This window comes from Struthio camelus, chromosome 3, assembly GCF_040807025.1.
Source record: "Struthio camelus isolate bStrCam1 chromosome 3, bStrCam1.hap1, whole genome shotgun sequence".
Classification (NCBI taxonomy): Eukaryota; Metazoa; Chordata; class Aves; order Struthioniformes; family Struthionidae; genus Struthio; species Struthio camelus.
In genome coordinates this window covers 93,777,779-93,792,875 of record NC_090944.1, presented here as the reverse complement: position 1 = coordinate 93,792,875, position 15,097 = coordinate 93,777,779, and the positions used below count along the sequence as shown (strand labels likewise).

General features: G+C 39.2%; 1 protein-coding gene across 1 annotated transcript; it reads left to right on the top strand.

Annotated features, from left to right (window-relative positions):
* Window positions 1–6,205: 6,205 nt before the first annotated feature.
* LOC104151905 (sulfotransferase 6B1) lies at window positions 6,206–15,052 on the top strand. The gene is made up of 7 exons (XM_009686998.2): window positions 6,206–6,468; window positions 7,963–8,096; window positions 9,178–9,267; window positions 9,686–9,812; window positions 10,692–10,786; window positions 11,964–12,120; window positions 13,272–15,052. Exons 1-7 carry the CDS (start codon window positions 6,267–6,269, stop codon window positions 13,400–13,402), a joined length of 936 nt encoding a protein of 311 aa, XP_009685293.1. The 5' UTR covers window positions 6,206–6,266; the 3' UTR covers window positions 13,403–15,052.
* The last annotated feature ends 45 nt before the right edge of the window (window positions 15,053–15,097 follow it).

Below are 15,097 nucleotides of genomic sequence, written 5' to 3'. Positions count from 1 at the left end.
ATAATTATAATAATATTTTCCAGATGTTGTAAGATTAGTTACACTAGATACAAAGTAAAAAGGAAGAGGCAACAGGTGAAAAAGTGAAATGTGATGAAGAAAAGACAGAATATTCATATCTTCAACTGGGAGATCCAGGGAAGTTCCAGGTTATTGTCATCAGTACTGTTTGTCTTTTGTTATACGTGGTTAAAAGAAGGTAAATTGGAAAGATTCACTGCCATTCGCTTAGTCATTATCTTGGAATAAATATGATGAATGTTACTTGGTGGAATAAATAAATGATAGTAGGCAAAAAACTGAGTAACTACATTCTGGGGAAAGTACAAATCAACGAGAACTAAAGAGAAAGCAAGAGCATTACCAAGAACATAGATAATTCCAGGCATTGCAAGTAGTTTCTGTATTTATTTCCTCATGCGTGTCAGATAGACGTGTTTACACAATTTACCATTACCCTGAACAGCAACAGATTAAAAAAGCCTGAAACAGATCATTCCTAAGGGCAATACGCTCCCTCCCAGCACAGCACAAACCATCTAAAAGCTAGATCTGCCTCTTGTTCTTTTGTGTGCCATTAGCAAAGGTCTTTTTAAGGTCAGTGGATCAGAGTCCAGTTTGCAAAAATCCATGTTGGAAGAGCAGGAATGGAACTAAGATATCTTGTCAGCAAAAGAGAAGCCCCAGGAGTTTAGATTTGTTGCAGAGGGCTTCTCTGCATGAGGATGCAGCCTGCAAGTATGTCTGCAGTTTTACTCAGTCTACTCCTACTAACTTGCAGAAAGACACTCCCGGGTATGTCTTCACTATACAGTGTGGCATCATGTAGCCAACTATATCTTGAGGTTGTCAAGAACCAGGGGCCCCTCTCTACACCAACATGCTGCTCTTGTGTAACTTACTTCATGCACCTGCTCACTTGCTTATGTTGCTGCTAGGTAATTAGGGCCCTTAACTCTGTGCGGCACTGGTGTGTGAGGTCTAGATGTACACTATGAGAGGAATAAGAGTATCCATGAAGTGTGCCTGCATAGTAGCTAACATATTTTAAATTCACATCCTAGTTTATGTTATGATACTTTTCCTGTGCAGACAAGTCAGTCGTGGGACTATGAAAAGGAACATGCTGCTTTTGTGCTTTCTGTGCTAGAGGATGTTGTTCAACCCTTTTTCATGAAAAATGTTTTAAAAGACAAATTTCAGCTGAATGCTTGTATCTCCATTCCCCTCTGCAAAGAAATTCCTTAGAAGAGGTTTTTGGAATCCATCTCTATCCTGATTATCTACCTCCCTCTGAGTTCATGAATAGCACCAAGTTGTGCATGTATTTTAAATTGATACAGACATTTGCAGCTGTCTTTATTTAACAAATGAAGCTTCTTTTACTGTAGGACAGTTAGTTATTAAGCTGGTTTTTTTTGCTTAGTTAGCAATATCTAAGAAATGCTTTGTCTTTTATCGTAAAGGATTTATTTTCTAAAACTTCCATGAATTACACTACTCTTCTTTGAATTAGTGTCATACTGTCAAAGAAGAGTACTAGTGACCAAAAGAATTCAGAACAACTATGGATTAGCAAGACAATTTCCAAAAGCACAAATGTCTTTACTGAAACTCATGGAGAGCTGAGTGATGAAGAACCATTTATGCTTTTAGAGGAATCCCTCCCCTGGCATTTGAGCGCATTTTCCTTCCAAATTCATGTGGTGATGATCTGCGTGTTCATGCTGAGGGATGTGTGTGGCATATGGGAATTTAACCAGATGTACTGAAACTTAAGTTATAAAGCAGGGTATAAGAATTACCAGGAGGAATTCTGTGACTTATCTTGAGGAGGGCATCAGGCCTGCTGATCACATCCTTTAGTCCTTTCCAGCCTTGAAATTTCGATGATTAGAAGGGTAGAAAAGACTGAACATTTAGGATGTCCTTTCCTCTCTTTTCCTTGCCTTGCCTCACCTTGCCTTGCCTGCCCTGTCCAAAATCTGACTCACTGATGTAAACTGATGACGTTGGTCCAAACTAGTAAAACACACAAAATAGTTTAGCTGACTAGTGTCCTCCGGATACTTCAAGCAGTAAGTGACTTTCTCTTTGTGAGTAGTCCCAAATGAAAGTTGGGAATTTTGTTTATATGCATGAAATAAAGGAGACACTTTTTTGGCAGTTAGTTCTGGACTGCGGGCCTTCTGCCTGAAGAGTTTCAAGTCTTCGATGAGAAAGGACAAGATACACCCCAGGAATCAACATATCCATCTTTATCGATAACAAAACTTGTGTTAAGAAGTTGCTTCACTGCCCCTATTGCACCTCTTCCATCCTGCAGTCTCCAGCCTAGGTGTCTGCTCTGAGTACAAATTACAGATAGTGGACAAGCAGCTGATTGGACAGGATTTTGTGCAGTCTCATAAGGCAGTGCCAGCTTTGCCAAAATCCTGTCCTTCAAAAGACATTCATGAGAACGACACTGACACTGTGATTTCTGGTAAAGCAAACAAAACTGTGTGTTCGGCGTTTCTGAGCTTCTGTCTGTTTAACTTCTGGGAGGTTTTGTTTACCCTGTTATGAAAGTGAGGCTATCAAATGAAGACATTCGAACCACTTTGAAACGCGTAAGGAAGCATATCTGAATTTCCCATACCTTTGGCAAAGACCAAAGGTATCAAGGCTAGTCCAAAGTCCAAGAACGTGCAGTGTATTGCCAATTACTTTTCAAAAAAGACTCTGAGAGTGAAAAAAGTTGATTTTTTGAGTTCTGAATAACAGGGGAAAATATTCAAACCATTGCTGAAAATAGTAACTCCAGGCTATGAAAAAGAATGCCAAGAAAAAATGCCAAGAAACGAAGAGTATGGTTCTACTCTCTTCTGCAAAAGCAAAGTCCCAAAGATAAAAATAAAAAATGAAGTATGAATTGTAGTGTGAAATGGGAAGGTAAACACGCAGCTATTGAAACACTTTTCCAACAGTGCTTCTGTGCACATCTTCTTTAGATAGTATGTACTCCAAATGTATGTGTAGGTGTTAATTTTTCTTGTTTTGCTTAGAATGATGTTCAGTGTATCAACCTTTTGGCTCAACAATTAGCAACAGGCTACAACTACATTCCTTCAACAATAACACTGTAGTGATCACACCCAATTGAAAACTACAAAACTGTTAATTTGCATTCTCTGGAGTTAAAATGGAAGATTTCTTTTCATCTATGGGAATGTTTCATAAAGATGCTTCCCTGATTTCCATATGAGAAGCTTATCGTGAGGGCAGTCAAATGTAGGAGCAGGCTGCCTGTAGAGGTTGTGGAGTCTCCACCCTTCGAGATATTCAGAACTCAGCTGAAAGCAGCCCTGAGCAACCTGCTCTAGGTGAGCCTGCTCTGAGCAGGGGGGTTGGACCAGATGATCTCCAAAGGTCCCTGCCAACCCCAGCTACTTTGTGGTTCTAGGGGTACTGAATCAAGACTGAACAAAGCTGGCTAAAGAAACTCTCCTGTATTGCATGTGCTTAAATATCTGTCATAACAAAACTGCGTCACTTCTCCCTTATGGCTTCTAGCTGGTTATTTCAGCAGCTGAAATGTTGAAATAAAGACTCCCTTTTCGATGCTTAGAACCAAGTGTGTGACAGGAGATTTTAGTTCCGATTGGGTTGCAACTCTATACTCAACAGGTCAGGGCACAGGGCTCAGCTGTTCTCCTGGCTGCTTCCTTAGCCTGTGTGATCTGTGGTTTCATGTAATGCTCTGTGTTTGATGGCAAATAAGGAGGTCAAATTTCTACTTCTCACCCCAGTAACTTACTTTGGCTCAGCTACCTATTCAGGTAAGGCAACAGTGGGCTGGGGGTAGCTGTTTTTTCTGTTCTGGTAATATTATGTCATCTATATAGTAAGTAATTATAACATTTCCTATAGAGGAAAATTGTTATGTTATCTTCTCCTTTTGAGCATGCAGAAGAAGATACATCTGGACAAAACTCATGTGGTTTGCACTATGCCTGTTAAAGTTCTGACTAGGGCAAGGCTTGAGCCATGACTTACAATTCAGACCTAATCACAATGGCCATAGTAAGGAGGGAAGAAACTATTTTCTCAACCATTTTTCTCATACGCAAAAGTGGCAAGATCATTTTCACTCAAAGTCTCTTAAAAATATAGCCTTTGGCAACAGGTCAAGTTCTCAGCCAGAAAGGCTTTGGGATGATTGACAGTATTGACATAATCCATTCTTCACAGAATAATATGAAACCATATTCACGGACACTACAAGTTCATACATCTCAACTAGACTAAAGCTCTAATTTTAAGTATAATTGTCAGCTAAGCAAACAGAACAGTGAAATAAAAACTGATAACTGATCTTTTCACCAACTGCAACCTGAGAAAGAGCGTCTCTGCATTATTGCATAATACAATGTATGCTGAAGCTGAAGTCATATTTTAGGTCAGATGTTTTATTTATCCATTGCAAGACAAATATTGGTTCTGGCCAGACACCTTTGACATGAGTCCAAGTTAAAATGAAATCTTTAAAGAATGTGATAACTTAGTGGCCCTTCCTAGAACATACTAAGGGTGCATTTAGCTGTGCGTCCTATGTAGAGAAGTGGTCAACAGACAGTAACTAGAGAAGAGTGTAGGAAGAGCCAGCAAATAATGATAATTCCTCAGAAAAGTTTCCCAGTCTCCAACAATTTGTGGATTAAGGACCTCCTGAATCTGGAAGTATTGGTATTTAAAAGCCTTCTGAGAATTTCTATTCCATAAACTTGTTGCTGTTCTTTGAACACTTGTCAACTTTCAGCACTACAGCATCCTGCAGCAAGGAACTACGAGCTGCTTAGGTATTTTTAAGATGAATCAAGAGCTTATGACTACTCTTGCTTTTAGCATGAAAGTTCTTAGTTTATGTAACACCCGGCATGTTAAAATTCCAGTCTAAATTGTTAGCTCACCATTTCAAAAACATATGTACAGTACACTGTTTACAGAATGTGCTCAACTTGGTCTCCTAATTCTTGTTCTGTCAGTATAGCTAGGTATATCCTTCGCTTAGCTATTCCACGTTGGGAAGGAAGAAATTTGTACATCTCGTTAAATATTGTAATCTATGTCTGCAGTCATTAAGAATGTAGGACCAAATTATTGCACTGTGTCAGTGTTCCTGTGTAATCTATTGCAGTTCCTAATTGGAAAGTGTTTGTTACTTAGTAGGAGTACAAATCTCAAACAGTGCACATTACCAGTTTTATTCAAATCAATGGAGTTCTGCCTTTGCGCAGCAGGAGACAATCATGACAATATTTTGTTTTACCTCTGAAATCAAAGTACTACTGAAATACTTACCCTATCCTTGTTTATCAGACCTACCAACAGATGTACACTGTTTTTAGAGCCCATTGATCTGCACCCTTCATCCCACTGAGCCCATTAATCTGACTCTCTGTGGCAGTGCAATATGTGTTCACACAGTTGAATGCACCTTTGGTCTGTTCTAGAATGGGACGTTAGGTTGTCATATTCTTTTAAGATTTCATTTTAACTTGGACCCATGTCAAAGGAGTCTGGCCAACATCAACATTTATACTGTAATGGATAAAAAAAAAAATTAACCTCGAATCAAATCTCTTTTCATGGCCCTGTCAACATGATGATATTCCTGCTGCTTTTCCTGCTGTTTTCTGGGTCCTCAGAATCATAATTTGCATAGCCAGGACGAATCTCTAGCATTGCCAAAGTGAACTAAAAACCTACTATTGATTTCACATGCACTTGTCTTGTATTCTGTTTGCAAAATGTGTTCTAAATTTTCTCCCTCCAGAGTGTTTGGAAAAGACCGCACATTCTCCCAGGATTAGCTAACCGTGTCATCATATTAATTTATAATCAAAGGATGAAAGTTAATTGCTCTTAATTATCTCATGTCCAATGAACATATGCTGGAGACCATGTTAACAGTAACGGAATCAGAACAAACACCTGAAGCTATATGTTGCCTGTTAGCTCGTCTTTAAATCATCACAAAAGCAAATAGATTACTTTATTTTTCCTTTGGGACCACTTATTTCTCACTGAGATTGAGGAGACAAATTTAAATGACCCAGCTGCAGCTGTTTCAGGATTTTTGTATGCAAAGGGCTAGGAAGGGAGGAGTTAAGAAAAGTACACAGACCCAAATATCCTATAAATACATAACCGGTGCCTGCCTCTGTGTGCCCAAGATTACACCTCAGCGGGGACTTTTAGAAAGAAAAACGGAAGAGAAGGGAATGGAAAAGCCTAAAACACCTTTAGCTGATGTGCTGGAAAAATCAATGGCTGCTGCTGACACATTAGAACGTAAAGACCTCATCTTTACCTACAAGGGCACTGTGTACCCCACTACTCTTTGCACTCCTGAAGTATTCAAAGCTATGGAGTCCTTTGAAGCCAGAAGAGATGATGTCATCCTAGCAGGTTTTCCTAAATCTGGTATGTTTTGCTTGCTGTGCAAAGGAGGATGCTATAAAAATAACGATAATCAGAACAGGTATAATAGTAAGCATAACAACAATAATAGCAATAATAGCAATACTACTCCTGCTACCACTACTACTAAGGCAATCATGGTGTTGCATTTAGAACTAAGAAATATTTATTTCAGGTTGGGCTGAGATGAATGAGAGAGCAAAGTGACATTTCTATTTGCAAATTCAACAAAACTATCTTTGGCATAAAAATGTCTAACTTTTTTCATGTGCAATGTTGTATATTTCCCTTCCTATGAGCTCTGTGAAATATTTCAGTCCTACTAAAATGCAAATCTTAGCATTTTTCATCATGGGAAATCACAGAAGCCACAGGAACTTGGACTGAAAAGGGACATGACTTCAGTATGATCCTTTTGTTTCACTACATTATCCCTTCAGCCTCCACAACTTTTAGGCAAGTCAGCTGCTCACTGTGCATCCTTGTTTTAAGCTTTTTAGGGCTATAGTCTGTTTTCCTGTTCAGCTAAGAGGAAAAGGAACGGCACATGGGATATGCTGTAATGTTTCTGCCTTCTTCCTCTTGTCACAGTCCGAGGTCTTTGGCTGTTGTCTTGTCTTCGGCAAGTTATGATGCTGTGATCTTGTCAGAGCACAGGCCTCCCCGCCTGACCTAAGCAACACAATCCTCATTTGCATTGCTGTGAAGTGTCCTTCTTTGTTATCAGTACAGGTCATCCTTTTAACCCTTGTTCTGCTGTTGCTCCTGGTGCCTACAGACACACATCCCATTTGTACTGCATTCACACCAGTCTTAACGTTTCAGTTTTAAGTTCCTGCATGACTCCTTTAAAGTTTTAGTTATGTACGTGTGCTCATACAAATAATGGACCTGATAAAAGAGAAAATTCAAGTTTATGGTAATTCCACTGACTATGACTGTCAAGGTCAGTTCAAGCTAAGAGGAATTTTGACAGACTAGGAGAAAGATCAGAGAGAGAATGTAATCTGTGGCAAAACCACAATATTTCCTCAAGGATTTTACTAATATTCTTGTACAATCCAGCTAAATAACTCTTTTTATCCAGTGCCGTACTAGTCAATGCCCTTCTTAAAACTGTCCTGTTAATTAGCAGCAAAACAAAGAACCGGAAAAATTTGTTTAGAACAATAAGCAACATTTTTATCTCTTTATATTTTATGATTTGATACAAACTCAGTAAGACAGTCCTTCCCTTTATCCTAACCAAAGCAGAAGAGATCACAACTATGTCCTTATAGGATTCAGCAATGTTTTAAATACCATAGACTAGACATATTTTTAGGTACTGTTCAGTGTCCAGCATCTAATTTCTGTGAGTGTGAATCTCTGCACTGGAAAGTATTTTCTTTGTTTATCTAATGAGAATTCGCTGGCCCTTCTCATGCACCATTTCATACATTGCATGCAAGACTCTGCTTGAAGTTTTCCACATAACTCCCTTCTTTGTGCTTCCAGGTACAAACTGGTTTGGTCAAATCTTAAGTGACTTGATAGCAACAGCTGCAAAGAACTGTAAAAATGAAACGAATCACGATGGTGTGCCAGAAGAATTTCCCTACCTTGAAGTTGGAGATCCTGAGAAGTATGAGGTGGGCATTGAAGCTTATATGTCATTTCACAACTGAACTTATGTAATATGAAATACATCTTTTCAAAGTAAGTACTATGGACAACTGCAGCTATGCTCTAACCAGAAAACATCCATGTAATCCTGTAAGGAAAAAAGGTTCAGAAGGTCTATGCGGGACACTTTCCAAAATTCAGTACAATTTTATTCTGTAGAGGTTATGAAGCAGAAGTTTCATGCACAGACAAATAAAGAGGTTATGTAACACAAGATGACGAGCCAGAGAGAGGCCCATATGGAATTTCTGTAGATCCTTCCCTAAGCCAATTCAGTCTATTGCTGCTCTGCTGCTCCCTTCCTTACTGCCCCCCCCCCCAACATTTACTTATTAGCATCAGATACATATATTTATTTGTCTTCCAAAGCCAGGTATTTTTCATAAGGAAGTACAGCATCTGTCTGACTAGTTCAGATTTCTCAGCACTGTCTGGCTAATATGATTTTATTCAGAGTGACAAACCCTAGAGATGAGTAGACGTCTTGATTCCCAGATCTAAGGAGACCTTGCTGTTGGAGCAGCTCACAAGGAGGTTAGATACAGATAGTGCTGGTCAGAAACTTCTGACACCATAAGTCAGAGTTCAGATGCTTTCTCAGACTTTCTGTGGTATTCCTTTTCCCCCAACTTTCTGCTTTGTTCCAACCTTCTCGCCTTCCAGATTTAATTTGAGCTTGTTCTGCTATTCCCTCTTCCCTCTTTTCTTAGGCTCAATAAACTCCTTCATTTTGATGACAAAAGGCTATGTCATTCTCATCTTCCCCACCAAGATCCCACCCATTACTTTTAGATTTCTCTCACTGTATAAAGAGGAAGCATAAACTCATAATGTGAGTCAGAGAAAACTTTTTCCCCGAAACAACTATTTGGAAGAGCTGTTAGGTTAGAGTTGTTCAAAATACACAGTATTTGGTGCCAGGAAAAATGTTACAGTTTCTCCTCTCCCAATAGAAATTTTTGGCAAGCCGATGCATGAGAGGTTCAAGCTAATAATGTTATGTTAATTATGCTTTTAACTTTCTCTCTTATTTGAATTTTATTGAAGCGGATGAAGAAATTACCCCCAAGAAGACTTATACGTACCCATATGGCTCCTCAGAATTTACCTGAGTCCATTTTCAAGAACAAAGCCAAAGTGAGTGCTCATTTTAATGATTTGTAGACATATTGACTTCAAAGGATTTTTATGCCAATTTAGATTTGCATACCAGTCTTCTTTTGGGACTATTTTCTTGTAGTATCACAAGCGACTGGACTGTGAGCGTAATTCATCCTGCAAAGAATACTATCATTTTACCCCAATTTTACCTTTCTTGCTCATTTTCTCATTGTATCTGATATATTTCAATAAAAAATGGCTTAAATGGCTTAAAAAAAATTGCTTAAAATAAATAATTTGAAATAATTTTAACGTTGGTTATAATCTGAAATCAATACTGCAAGGCTACGTGGTCCAAGAAATCCGTGCTGGGGTAGCTAAATTGAAATTCGCTATTTTTCTGTTACAGCCTTTTCCTAATACGTGTATGTATATTTGCATTTACATTTTCCAGATACTGCTGCTGCTCCGAAATCCAAAAGATGTAGCAACATCTTATTATCATTTTTCCCTAGTCTTTTCGCCTTTTCCATCTTATGAATCTTGGGATAGTTTCTTTAAAGACTTTGTGGCTGGAAAAGGTATTGTACTCTCTCTTAATAGAGATATTCACTCACAGTTACTCACGTTTTACTCTCACTGTCTTGATCATCAGCATAGAACAATCTCTAACACAAACACTATGTGGCCTTCACAAGGGCTTTCTCATAATTCCCTCTTCAGCTGCCTTGGTTGACTGGGAATGATTTTACTAGAGCGTCTTTGCATATAGACATTGACAGGCAAATGCTTACTGTGACCCTTTCACAGTGCAATAAATAGAAGATAGATTTTCTTTGAGGATACTCTCAGTTTGACTAAGCTAACCCCAATTCTGAGGACCTCCTGTAGTTCATCCAGCTCAGCTGGGCAGTGGAGACATACTTACAGGAAAACTCTAGAGTCATTAAAGAAACCTTCACTACTCACTATGGCTTTTTGTGATTCAAGATGTCTCTCCATTATTTTCAAATGTAAAAATAACACTAACAATTAATAATAGCATGGTTAAGGATAAGAAAGCAGTGAAAACAGCAGTGATGATAAAAACTCAGCTAAAGCATAAGTACTGGTATCTCTAACACTATGATGTGGCTAAAGTGTGGTACTTATTTCCAAAGCAAAGTATCCTGCGGATCAAATGAACATATCTCTCAGTACACTTACCTGGGCTAATCATCTTTGCTGCATTGTCTAGGTGTAAAGGTATTCATTTCTAAAACCTTTTTCATGTAAAATAAGGTCATGATTTTGCCTGGAAAAGAGTCCTTTCTGTAGTAATTGCATGGATTCTAGATTGGAAAGCATGCACTTGGTCTTTACCAATATGTCATTATGTAATTATTATAATCAATATAAGTATTTCTTATAAATGAGTATAAATTATAAATTAATACAAATGCTTTTCTGCTTTTATACAGTGCCATGGGGGTCTTATTTCAACTATCTTTCTGAATGGAACAAGTACATTGACAGTGAAAAGGTTATGCCTGTAAGTTTTGAAGAAGTGAAAGAGGTAAGTTTAGCACTGTCTGATGAACACTAGTGGTTGCTGTATCTTTTAAATATAGAATCCTTTGCCATTATTTATTTTTTGCAGACTGTTATACACCTCTGTCGTCTGCATTGTAATCAGAAATGATGTGGGTGTGCTAAAATTCTGAAGACGTGTAAGATGCCATATTTCAACTTGCAAACCACAGCTTAGGGTCCAAGCTCTAGACTTGAGGTAGTGTAGATGACTGGAATGGAGTGGGTGGTTAATAACTATACAAATTACATACAAACCTTGTATGAATACCACATTAGCAGTGTTTCAAAGCAGGATGGGCAAACACGCACCTCTGCATTTGCTAACCATGACATTTCACATGGCTTTTAGTCTGGCCCAGCTGCTCCTTTCTGAGATCCTGCAGCTATGGACTCGGGACGTAATTACTTCATAAAGTCATGGCTTTCTACGCACATGGCTCAGAAAGCAGATACTAATGATGCGTGGATACCGAGAGGTCATATGTCAGATGCACACTTGTCTACATGGAAAGCATGTGCACACATATCAGATCATGGGGTAAGGATATCCAGCCACAGAGTAGACAAAGATAGTGTTTTGTAATGGGCAAAGAGACCACATGCAGTCGAGCAATTGCTCTAAAATAAAGTAACTATCTATCTCAGGAAGAAAAAAAAAAGAAGCATTACAGGTTTAAACACTGCTCTACTGCATGAAACAATGTTCCAATGCTCTCCTTTCTCAGAAATGTATTTCCTGAATTTTTATTTTCCTGACATTTCAATAACGAAAAAAGGACAATTTTCTGAATGTAAATAATTCTCTTCCCCTCTTATGTTCTCACCATTTATGATATGGACCTAAAACATTTTAACGTAATTTTCAGTTAACTCTGGATTGAATTGATGCACATGTTTTTCTGTGCATATCTTCATCACTGTGTATGTAAGTGGACTCTACTCATTTTCGTAGGGCTTTAACTATTTAAATCCTGATTTAAGCAATTAGTTGAATTCATCCTGGGGACACCTCTGTGCATCACTGTCTTTATACAGTGTGGGCCTAATGTGGCCTATATATAATGTGGACCTAAAGAGAACCCCAGAGAGTGGGAAGGCTGTGGAGAGGAACCAATATGTTTCCTTGGATAACATCCAGTGTGCTGCTTTTTTCCTAACAGAATACATATTTAGGAGTGAAAAAAATAGTTGAATTCTTTGAGTTCCCTTTGGATGAAGAAGAAATTAATGCTGTTGTGCAGAGGAGCAGCTTCCAATCTATGAAGAAGAACTCCAAGGACACTCATGGGACATTTGGTGATGTTCTCTTCCGTAAAGGTGAAATTTCCACCCATTCTGAATATACTGTTCTCATCCTTTTTATTGTTAGGTATACTACAGCTTCACTGGCCAATGTAATAACAGAGAAATTTTCTTTTCCTTTTATAAATATTAGCTGAATATTCACACTGTACAGTGATGAGCATTCCAATAGAATTTCCTATTTTAAAAGTTATTTCACCACAGTCTTTCAACTGGCTTGGCACATAGCTTTTTGGACACCTTTCCTCCTTTATAACTGTATGCACCTGACTTGACCAAAGTCAAGTAACCTGAGATGGGGAGAGTCAGGAAGTTGGTGACGTGGCAATGAGTTCATTCCTCCTCTGCGGCTGAAAGGAAATGAGATTTAGTCTTGGGGCACCAGCAGCAGAAGTTGGTGACATTTAGCATGACAGAGCTTGTCCAGCTTGCAGTAGACTCCGTAGACAGCACTACCTCTTCCTGCTCTTCATTTAGGATGACAGGGTACTGCTGCTCCTCAGAATAATACTCTCAACAGCCTGGAGAGGGGAAGGCAGATAAGTCAGTCCCCTTCATTGGCTCTGTGGGTAAAATGGGGCAACATTAGGACCACTAAGTCCTTCTTTCAAGGAGACATGCACTTTTTTGAAAAATCTGTGGGAACTTTTTGAGGAGTCATCAGCTTTCTGGAAATAAAATATTAGTTTTTTCAGACCATGAGTTCCTCTGAAAGCCCTTTTCTCCTGATGGGCCATATCATCCTCTGCTGAAGTAACTCCCGCATTACAGCCTTCACGGCAGAAATAACTAAGCGCCTAGTGAAGAGGTATTGAACTGCAATAACTGTCCAGCTGGTGCATTAAGATGAACAACCATCAGGCTAGTTAACTTTATTTCACTCATATCACAACCCAGGGGTTACTCTGTGTCTCTCCACTCATGCCTGCCTTAAGGCTGGCACCATCTGTTAGGTAAGTGAAGCAGAAAGTTTGGGAGCAATGCATCTTGCCCTGTGGATCCTGCAGAACTCAAACTTGAAAAGGAATCAAATTCAGTAATAGTTTAAAAAGTAAGAAAAACACTCCACTTAACATGCATAGGGATAGAAATTACTCATTCTAAGAAAATAAATACAATGAATGCTAAAACCTGTGCATTATAGTAACAATACTGCTTCTTTGTAGGTGCTGTTAGTGACTGGAGGAATCTTTTTGAGGAAAAGCATAATCTGGAAATGGACAAAATGTACAAGGAACACTTAGCAGCAACCACTCTAGGAGCAAGGTTAAAATATGATGTGTATTGCAAAGCCTGAAGTACAAAACAGAACTTTTGAGGCAAACATTTCCTGGACTGTGACCAGTAGTGCAGTTGAACGACATGCAGGAGACAAGCGAATGTTGCAGATAAGTTTTATTCAGACTGCAACTGCCTTTATAGTAACAGCAGTTTATATCAGGTTTTAATTTTAAATGTAAGACCTCTAGCATAGTGAGATGGTATTCATTTACTGGATTGTATTATAATTAATCACATACAGATGAATCTAACAGCCCTCCTTCACAATATACCATCTTAGGGAAATATGCTATTTCCCCTTTTATTATGAAGCTTTTCAATTTGTCTAGGCTGCTTAGGAGTATTTGATACCTGGAGACTTTGTTAAAAAATGTTTCAATTCAGGCCACTGTGACGCGCCACTAGAGGGGCGTCCGGGATTCTTTCGTGTGCTGGGATTAGTTGCACTGAACTCGAGAGATCGTTCTTTGTCAGATGTAAGAATTTATTAGATCTAAGCGGTTCTACACATATGACGGACACTGGACAACACTAAACCATTAACAGCAGACAATCTACAAGTATAACAAAGCTAAGAAGTATAGTAAAGAATCAAAACCACACACATATCAGAGCTCTATGGTTAAGCCACGGAAGCACAGTACAGTGACTGCTCTCGGATGCACGGTATAATGACCGCTCTCGCCCTTTCCTTGTCCTTATGGGCCACCCCTCCGGTATAGTTTTCCCCGGATTGTTCTCACCACGCTCGAGCTGTGCCAAGAGGATTCAGGTTCTCTCTGGCAGTTGGCATCAGGGGCGTCCCCGCTGATGGGTGGGTTGTCGGCTCCGCAGGCCAGCTGACGGTGAGGCCGAGTCCACGCAGAGGCATGGGGCTTACTCTCTTTTATCCTTCCCGGGCTTAGTTCATTAATCAGTGCCAGACCATAGCGGGGCAATGGAACAGATGGTCTTAGGTGATAACAGTATGGATGCCGACAGGATGGTCAACAGGATGCTTATCAGTACATTCAACAGCTATCGGTATGAAATTCCAAGGTATCTAGATGCTTACAGTGTGAGTTTGCGGTGTCACTTCTCCTTTGCTGACTCGGTTTGCTCTGCACTCATGCTCTGCACTCAAGAGGCTAGGGCAACCCCACGGTGTGGTGGCTCTGGCCTTGGTGCACCTGGGGTTCCTAAACTCTTGGGGAGCACCCCAGAGCAAACCCCTCTTCTATGGGCTGCACCATCCTGAGTCCCACGCTTGCCTGTGTGGCGCCTATCAGCCACTTCTTAGCAGAAAGATTTCTGCCAGAGCTAAGCTTTGATCCAAATGTGATTCAGATCAAGGAAATTTCTTTCACTGACTTCATTGGAAATTGAGTTGAATCTATATTATACACTGATAAAAAAGAAGGAGGCATTGCAGTGGTTAAAACAATAGTAGCTCAATCTTTTTAAAGTGTAGTTATCTTTTCATTAACAAAATATCAGCCTCTTTCTGCATAGCTTTGGGTAATTTTGGTGCATATCTACTGCCAAAGTTTGCTCTGTATATTCTCTGTTAGGCATTGTGCTTTTTTGCATCTGAATCTTATTAACCCATAATATGCCAGCTTGAGCATTCTGTTTTTTTTTTTCACCTAATAAGAATGGTTGTAATAAAACAAACACTTCATGTTTATATGTGTGTTATTCCTAGACACGACTTCTAAAAATTGTTTTAGTC